This window comes from Miscanthus floridulus, chromosome 17 (assembly GCF_019320115.1).
Source record: "Miscanthus floridulus cultivar M001 chromosome 17, ASM1932011v1, whole genome shotgun sequence".
NCBI lineage: Eukaryota > Viridiplantae > Streptophyta > Magnoliopsida > Poales > Poaceae > Miscanthus > Miscanthus floridulus.
In genome coordinates this window covers 67,555,537-67,565,133 of record NC_089596.1, presented here as the reverse complement: position 1 = coordinate 67,565,133, position 9,597 = coordinate 67,555,537, and the positions used below count along the sequence as shown (strand labels likewise).

General features: G+C 53.3%; 1 protein-coding gene across 1 annotated transcript; it reads left to right on the top strand.

Annotated features, from left to right (window-relative positions):
- The first annotated feature begins 2,249 nt into the window (after positions 1 to 2,249).
- Positions 2,250 to 2,777, top strand: LOC136515741 (uncharacterized). The gene is made up of 2 exons (XM_066509249.1): positions 2,250 to 2,337; positions 2,434 to 2,777. Exons 1-2 carry the CDS (start codon positions 2,250 to 2,252, stop codon positions 2,775 to 2,777), a joined length of 432 nt encoding a protein of 143 aa, XP_066365346.1.
- The last annotated feature ends 6,820 nt before the right edge of the window (positions 2,778 to 9,597 follow it).

Genomic DNA, 9,597 nt, shown 5'->3' with positions numbered 1-9,597 from the left:
CACGAGGAGGCATGCACGAAGTGGGCAGCGTGCCCGGGCCGGCTCGTGTCCACACCTACATGCTCGGGTTATAGAAAGGGTCGGATTGAGAAGAGAGTGGGCGTACCTTTCTCTCCTGCTTCCTCTTTGCTTCTTCATCCAAGCGCCGCCGCACTTACTTGCGCCTCCCCAAGGTTAAGCTTCAATGGTGGAGTCGAAAGCCGAGGGCAAGATGTTGGAGGTGGCCCGAGCATGGTTGATTCTTCCCCCCTCCGGATGGAATCTGCCAGATCCGGAGGCGTCAGAGCCCGCGCCCAGGGAGTCATAGGTCGTCTCCTTCGTACCCTTTCACCTCATCGGGTTTGGGTCCCCACGCATCCGTTCGTGGGGAGGTTCCTTCGCCACTTCGGGCTACGGCTTCATGACCTGACGCCGCACGGGTGGCGCACAATGCAATGTTCGTTACTCTCTGTGAGTGCTACTTGGGCATTGAGCCCCACTTCGACTTGTGGAGGTGGATCTTCCGCCTAAACCTAAACAAGGATGGTGACGGATCCATGCAATGGATCGGCGCCATCACCATCCAGCTGCGCAACAATCTGAAGTTGCGGTACCTAAAGCTTTCCTTCCCTGCCTTGAAGAATGGGTGGCACCAGAAATGGTTCTACCTCTCCGACCCCTCTGGGTCCCTTTCGGCCTTCTCCCCAGACCGCCTGGGGTCGGTGATGCCTCCATCTTGGAAGAGCTTGCCGGAGGGGCCTGCCCTCGAGGTCATTGAGGGGCTGCTAGGGCCGGATCACAGACCTGAAGGATGTCGGGCTGACCGGCCGGATGGTGCTCTGGGAGTTCTTGTTCCGTCGAATCCTCCCGTTGATGGCAAGGCCGACCCCGATGTGGGAGTACATTGGGGTAGGGGACCCATCCGCGGTGGCAGAGGGCAATCTTTCGGAGGAGTCTGTGGCCAGAGTGGCGTGGATGGTGCTAGGATTTGCGTCGGGGGAGCCAGCTATTGGTGAAAGCTCGGCTCCCTTCTCGGTGTATGAGCCAAGACCTAATGACCTCCCGTATCTAGGGAAGGTCTCCATTCCCCCAGCCCTGGGGGCCAGGGAGCCGAGGCCACCTTCAGAGGTTCTTCTTCGTCACCGGGAGGCACGTCCCTTACGTTGTCCTTGCGGGAGTCACTGGCCACCCGGTCCATCGAGAAGCGTCCTTGCTTGAGTTCCCCCAGGGTAGGGGCGCCCTCGTGGAAAAGGCGCTATGCTCTGAGGCTCTCTTCAAGTGGCAGGTGAGTGCCTTCGCTAGTTAGGCCACCTCTGCTGGAGGTGGCTTGTTCATGGCTTGATGACGTGGGTGTTGACATGCAGGGAGTCTTCCTCGGCGGGGGTTTCGGGCGATGCGACGGCTTTGGTCCGGCCGCTGGTGCTAAAGGTGTGCTGTGGCCTGCTACTGTTGCCTTGGGTGAATGGAGCGGCGACGCTAGACGTTGCCGCGGTAGGGCCGGTCGCTATGGCCCCAACGCGCCAGGCGGGATCTGACGCCACGAGGGGAGGCCCCCACTCAGGGAGCTTCCACTCCAAAGCGGAGATGGACTATGAGGAGGCCAACATCGTCGGCCTCCCCCCACCCCCGGGGCGTGAGGAAGCCGGCTCTTCGTCAGCGGCTACACCGGCTCCCCTTACAGCCGTCGGCGGGGGGGCACGTTTTGGACGATGGCCCCAAGACGGACGCGTGGTTGGAGCTGATCAAGCGGCGCGGTGCCTTCGATGAGCTGGTCGCCTTCTTCTACAACTCCTTCGCGGTGATGACAGGCCACACGGGGGAGTTCTTCAGCCTTCAGCAGGGGATGTAAGACTCCTATGGGGTGAGTGTCAGTTGAATGAGCTCGACGCCATGGCCGGTGCCATGATCTAGCCTAAGCTCCTTTGTTGTCGTTATCGCAGGCACTGCAGGAGTTCTCCCGGAGGAAGTCAAACCTCGTCCGGGAGTGGGAGGTCACTCCGTAGGCGCTCCCCTAGCCCTCCCGAAAGAGGGCGGGAGGTCCTTGCTTGCTTCGCTTCCCAACCCCTATCCCACGCCTAGGTGAGCGGGTGATGGCACTGACTAAGGCACTCGTCCGGGAGTGTGACAGCGCGCGTAGCGCCGTGGCGCGGTTGGAGTCCGAGCTGGTGGCGGAGAGAGAGGCCAGGCACGCCACGGAGGCGAGGGCCAAGGCATCCTGGTAGAAGGCTGCTGAGGCGAAGGAAACTCGCCTAGCGGCTGAGGGTATGGTCATGGAGCTAAGGGGCTCCCTAGGCCTACTGGAGACCGCGAGGGATGCTACCCGTTTCAAGCTTCATGGGACCCAGCAGCTCGTGGCAGGTGCGTCCTTTCCTCTCCCTTCTTTCCCTCGCCTTCGGGGCGGGGTCTCTTGCTCCGGGCTGCCATGAACCTGGTTCCTCTCTTTGCGTGGTGTAGGGTTGCGGGTGGAGCTGGTGGACGAGCACGGCAAGGCCCTCCAGTTGGAGGAGGAGGCGAAGAAGGCGCGGGGGGAGTGCGACCGCCTGTGGAAGGAGCTGCAGGCGAAGACGAAGGTGTCGGTGGAGGGCCAGGCCGCCCTGGCGAAACGTGGACAAGAGCTGGACGCGACGCGGGTAGAGCTGCAGAGACTCGTTGCTAGTGCTGAGAAAGCGAGCGTCGCCCTGCTCCCGCCGCCACCCCCAGAAAGAGGACACGACCTCACCGAGCGGTGCGCTTTCTTGCAGTGCACGTTCCGTGAGTTGTTAGGGGCGCGGTCTGCCAAGGGGCCAGCACCACCCTGACCTTGACGAAGCTTTGTCTCCCCGAGGTCGACTTGGGTCCCGTGGCCTCGAGCGTCCCCAAGGAGACCTCGGACAAGTAGATGGAGGAGGCCGAGGATGCGGGAGCCCCTTGGGTCACTATGGCAGTTGGCATCATCGACGATAGGTTGCTGCGGATGGACGAGTATCCAAAGGAGGAGGATGCGCCCGTCGACTCCCCGGTGTCTCCGTGACCTGCGTAGAAACTCGGATGTAAAACTCGTTGTTGTAATCCCAGGGGTATGTTCCCCTTTGAACAATCATGATATTGAGTGCATGCTCGCCTGTCGAATCATTGCGCTTTCGTGTTGTTCATGCTCCATGCTCTGTTCATCTTAGTGGGGAGCGCCCCCGGTGCTTGTTTTCCTTTCTGAGCCCGGTGGTCGTCAGTTGTTAGCTCCGTTAGCCTAGGTCGTGCCCATGAGGCATTAGGGCATTAGCTTATCCCATCCGGTGGACAGGGAAGGGGGGAACAGAGCGGTTCTGCTCCCCGACCGTGAGATCAGGGCGAGAAGGTTCATGGCCCAAAAGCAAGTCAACTCGAATAGGGTGGGCGTGTCCCCCAATCGACGATTTGGAAAGAAAGGAGCACATGGAAAGGAGCTTAGTGGCTAGGGGACTGTTGATGCGGGACCCACGGGATACACCGTAAGGAAGACAGGAGATCTAGTTTGATTAGGATTCCTCCCATGTAATCCTAGTAGTAATACTACCCTGTAATCCTACTAGGACTCTACATTGTAAACCGACTAGGACTCTGGCCTCCTGACTATATAAAGGAGGGCAGGGCTCCTTAGGTCGAGGAAGAGGGTTAGGGAGAATGCAACACACTTTACAATCAATCCAACGCAAAGGCTAACGCTGACTAGATGTAGGGCTATTACTCAATCACAGTCGAGGGTCCGAACCAGGATAAATCGACTGTCTCTTGCATTTACCATCGAGTTCTGCATACGCTGAAGCCCGAACAAACTGCCCCAGATACCCTCATGGCAGGCTATCGGTGGTGAAACATCGACAGCTGGCGCGCCAGGTAGGGGCGTTCGGCGAATTTGCATCCGAGAGCTCGACGGACCTTGACAACATGATCTTCTCAACGGGATCAACCTTCATCTTTGGTTCATGGATCTGCGAGGCAAGCGACGATGGCAAGCTCCAAAGCCGTCTCCTCGAAGATTCGGATCACCTTGAAGACCTTTTTATTTCGATGACTACGACAGATCAACTCGCCGGAAGATTCGCACAGCTCGTGATGTCCGATCCAACTCAGATTTTGTGGCTTTGCACATCCGACTCAAACTCAGGCTCCACATCCGAGATGGAGTCTTTACTGAGTTCTTTTGAGAAACCAAGTTCTTTTTCGGTGGGGCTCCAGAACGCGGCCTCGACCTATCAAGAAAACAACTCGAAATACACTCAAAGTCTTTTCAAGAAGTCGGGTCCTTTTCTGTTCGGACTCCACAACATGGCAAAATCTTAGCAAGCATGGCCCGAAGGATCCCTTGATCCGGTGCTCAGAATGCCACTAAAAGGAGCTCAGGAAGGTCTCGTACTAACTATAAAATCTCAAGACTGCATCGTCCACTGGCCAGGTTCTGTTCCTAAGGACAGCGGTACCCAACTAGTAGGCACGACGACGATAGCAATTCTACCCTACCAAGGAGACTCGATCTGCGACCTTGAAGCCTCTACTAAAGTCATCAACAACTCCGACAGTGTGGAAACCAACACCGATAACAGAACAATTCACACACGAGAAGTATTCATGGTTCGCCGTCCTCGATCACTATTGGTCCCCCTAGAAGCACCCGACATCAGGTCATCGGATGAATCTAAGTCCAACATATCACCCCTTATCCAGGGGCATGATGGTGAGACCGAGAATCAGAAGCAAGCCAGAGAAAGAAGAAACAAATTGAAACAAGGACGCCAATGCCGTGCTAGGCAGCGCAAGGAAGCTTGGATCAAATATGAGTCAGACCTGGCTGAGTACGACAGAAGAAAATCAGAACAAGAAGTCGAAGAAAGACGCGCGGCGAATACACCCTACAATAGGATTCGAGAAGCACTAGAAGAACTCAGAGCGACATCACTTCCTAGTGAAAAATAGGAACAGCTCCGGGACCTCCTCCGGTCAGCAGCCCTAAGGACGCATGACGGAAGGACCCGCTCAAGACTACCTGCTAGGTCAATATCTCATAGGAAGGAAGATCAAAATCAAAGGAAGTCCGCTTTCGAGAGACTTGGACCAAGTGGAAGTCACAATAGAGAAACTAGAAGGGACCATAGTCAAAACTACCGAGTCGAACAACCAAAAAAGATCAGAAGCGAAGCACCCATTCAGACATCCCTACAGAACTACTCTCACCAAAATGATAGTTGGCAGGAAGGAGGTGCCGAATCAGAATACAAAGAAGCCAAAACGCACGATAGATTCCCCTGTTTTGCAAACAGACTTGCTTCAATACGACTACCTCACAAGTTCAAGCCGTCCAACCACTCTAAATATGATGGCAAGACCGAACCAAGGCAGTGGCTCAGGATTTACTCGCAGTCGATTAAATTAGCCGGAGGAGACGACGATATCAAGACCTTGTTCTTTCCCATGGCCCTAGAAACCATGCCCCTCCAATGGTTCGACAAGTTAAATCCAGGGTCAATCAGAAATTGGGAGGACTTGCAAAGAGTTTTCTGTAGGAATTTCGCGGGCATCATTACACACCCCATCACCCACGCAGAATTAAAAGGACTCAAGCAGAAAGGGGGCGAAAGTCTCAGAGATTACTATCGACGATTTGGCGAACTACATGCTCAAGTACATGACATCACCGAATGAGAAGTAATCGAAGCTTTCTCTCACAGAATCATGGCTAGGCGGCAATTTTAGGACTTCTGCAAAGAAAATCCGAGAAACAATGAAGAATTCAGACGCACAGTAGAAAAGATGATTACTACAGAGGAGAAGACACAAGAAAGGTTCCTGGATAGAAACAGCCAAGACAACCCGGACAAGCAAAATCATCGAAACATCAGACATCAGGAAAGAAAACGTGGACCAGACAACACCGTAGCGGTGGCTGACAACTCAAGGAAGAATATATGTACAAGCCACAAGAGATAAACGTTCACGATCAATAAAGATGGTGTTCCTCGACAACATATGTCTTATTATGACTTTATCCGAGTTGTTTTCACTAAACACACCGGCCGAGAGCAAAAGAGCTGAAAAGATGCTTGAGCCCGCCGATGAGGGTAGCTAATAAGCTAACACCCGAACCAAAAAGCAAAATGGCTAAAAGTATTCCTAGGCATACTGGCCGAGAGCAAAAGAGCTGAAAAGATGCTTGAGCCCGCTGATGAGGGTAGCTAATAAGCTAACACCCGAACCAAAAAGCAAAATGGCTGAAATTATGCCTAAGCATACCAGCCGAGAGCAAAAGAGCTAAAAAGATGCTTGAGCCCACCGATGAGGGTAGCTAATAAGCTAACACCCGAACCAAAAAGAAAATGGCTGAAATTATGCCTGAGCATACCGGCCGAGAGCAAAAGAGCTGAAAAGATGCTTGAGCCCGCCGATGAGGGTAGCTAATAAGCTAACACCTGAACCAAAAAAGCAAAATGGCTGAAATTATGCATGAGCATACCGACCGAGAGCAAAAGAGCTGAAAAGATGCTTGAGCCCGCCGATGAGGGTAGCTAATAAGCTAACACCCGAACCAAAAAGCAAAATGGCTATGCCTGAGCATACCGGCCGTGAACAAACAGTATTTACACTCAACCACCACCATACAACTACATCTGACAACAGCAGACTACCAGAGAATATGCCAAGATCCAGTTCTTTTTGAATAAAAGAACCTAGATATATGCTCGGGGGCTGCAACAGGAGGCTGCGTCCTGAGCCAGAAGCAAGCCAGTTGTCTGACTACTCGTCACAGTTTCCGACTACTTTGGCTGCGGTGATCAACTACTCGACAGCTCGTGTCCAAGTACTCACAAGCTGATGCTCGGGGGCTACAACCACTGGGGTCTCCTGAGCGCAAAATGTCAGGATCGCACGCTGATTCTACCATGCGGCTGTCAATCAAGCTAAGTCATGGTTTAATATTTTTTCAAATATTCTTTAATCATCATATATCTCTGGATATTATCCATATGCCTCCGCAGCTCTACTTTAGTTGATTTACCTGGGTTGCTGAGGCCTTAATCCGTGAAGTCTACTCGCCGGAAAGGCAACCATTTTCTGGACCACGTCATCAAATAAGGAGCTCGCCCACCACTGGCTCCCTTACTTGGCCACTACTTCATTGGGTGAGACACACGCCCCGCGCTGTCTTACTCGGTTGCTGCTCTACAAGTCGCCAGGACGTCTGACTACTCGGTTGGGGTGATCAACTACTCGACAGCTAAGGTCGACCTTGTTGCGGTGATTTGAAAATTCTAAGGTGGGGGTGATACGGGGTCTCCGGTGAGGGGACTGCCCACCCGAAGCCTTTTGACGGATTATCTAGGTTGCCTTACTCGGATCGGATCATGGTCGAACGAGAAGATTTTGCGTCAGCAAGATGAGCATGAATATGAGGATGCACGTGCATATTTATATGTACTTTCATTACTCAAGCGAAAGAAAGGAAGAGGCATGACATACAGCAGCATGAAAGAAGACATCAAGCACGCAAGCTAATTATGGAAAGTACTCGGTGGCGCAATTGTGTTGACTTGCAATGGTATATGGATAGCTTACTGCAGTTCGCGGGTTACATGGATACACCCTTGAGAATGTCTACAAGATCCTACATATCCTCAGAAGAGGTTTTCAGTTCTTTGAACAACTCATATTCAAGACCCTCCAACTTTTTGTTCCAAATAGCAAGAGGCTCGAGGGCTACACTCAGTGAGTGCACTTTTTCTTCCAAAAAGCGCACATCACTCAGAAGACTTCTTCAAGACAGGAGTTTTCAAACAACATAAGATTCAAGACCCTCCAACTTTTTGTTCCAAATAGCAACAGGCTCGGGGGCTACACTCAGTGAGTGCACTTTTTTCTTCGAAAAAGCGCACGTCACCAAGAAGACTTCTTCAAGACAGACCACTTCAAGGCCTCACGACAAAAAGAACCCGAACCGAGCTATATCCGAGTTCTTTTTTATAAAGAACCCAGGTATATGCTCGGGAGCCCTTCGACGAAGAATCAGAGCAATTTCAAGACAAGACCCTCCAGCGCCTTGTTCCAAATAGCAAGAGGCCCGGGGGCTACACCAAGATGGGAGTACTTTTTTCTTTAAAAAAGCACACACCACATGAAGATCCCAAGAAGCGCTACATGGTTTCACTCAAGAAAAGCACTCGGACGATGCTTGTTCCCGCTCGGCAAGACCTAGAGGAACAAGACAAGGCTTCCGGAGTTCAACCATGAAGTGCTTGGGGGCTTGTCGATGCGGGACCCACGGGATACACCGCAAGGAAGAGATGAGATCTAGTTTGATTAGGATTCCTCCCATGTAATCCTAGTAGTAATACTACCCTGTAATCCTACTAGGACTCTACATTGTAAACCGACTAGGACTCTAGCCTCCTAACTATATAAAGGAGGGCAGGGCTCCTTAGGTCGGGGAAGAGGGTTAGGGAGAACGCAACATACTTTACAATCAATCCAACGCAAAGGCTAACGCTGACTGGACGTAGGGCTATTACTCGATCACGATCGAGGGTCCGAACCAGGATAAATCGACTATCTCTTGCGTTTACCGTCGAGTTCTGCATACGCTGAAGCCCAAACAAACTGCCCCGGGTACCCCTGTGGTAGGCTATCGGTGATGAAACATCGATAGGGACTTAGCTGTTTAGCGCGTCGATCCCTTCGCCAGGTGAGCCCTTTCGCGTGCGGGGCTTCTGCGTCGGAGAGTGCCCCGACCATGACGGAGATCTTGTCGAGGAAGCAAACGCAGCCGCCTGGGGCGACGCCACTTGCTCCGGCGACGAGGCGGGTGGATTCGACCACCGTAAAGCCAGAATCGCACTTGACGTTGCCCCCTACCTGGCGTGCCAGCTGTCGTGGGGTCAAAACCGCGGCAAGCATGTTGTTCGAGTCGGTGTCAGAGTATAGGGTCTCCGATGGCTCGGGTGGACTCAGGAACACAAGAATCACAAAGAGAAGACGCAACGATTTATCCTGGCTCGGGCCAATTCGGTCCCTACGTCCAGCAGTTGATGATCCTTATACTCAAGAGCACCCAAAATCTAGGGGATTGCAACAGAGTGTAAAGGAAGAGAGTTTGGTAGGGGGTTAGCTCGGTGCTAATCCTAAGGTTGCCTCGCCGCCGGTGGAGTCTTCCCCTCGTCGGAGAGGAAGGAGACGGCGGGATGCGGTGGAGGAGATGCTCTCGGTGCCCCTCTCCGGATTGCCTTGCTCTTGGTGCAGAGCGATGGCAGATGGAATGGAATGGAATGGAGTGTCTAGTGATTGAACTGGGATCCTCTCCCCTCTAGGTCCGACCTTATCCCCTATATAATGAGATAGGTCAGGTACAAGGCGGTTTGGGGGTTCTAGTCTACGGTCTACGTGCACCGTAGTCCAGGAGGGCCTTGCAGCGGTGCGCCGTGGACCGTTGAGGTGTCTTGGAGCCGAAGAAGCCTAGGCGTCGTCCGGCTGCTCTGTTCTGACACTCTGCATGTCAGAGGGTGTCGGCTTGGACCGGCCTCCCCCGGGTGACACCTTCTGGAGTCTTCTTGGTGACAAAGGAGGCCGGCTCCCGGGGCTAACGTGTGGGACCGGAAGCCCCCGAGCCCCGGAGGCCACAGG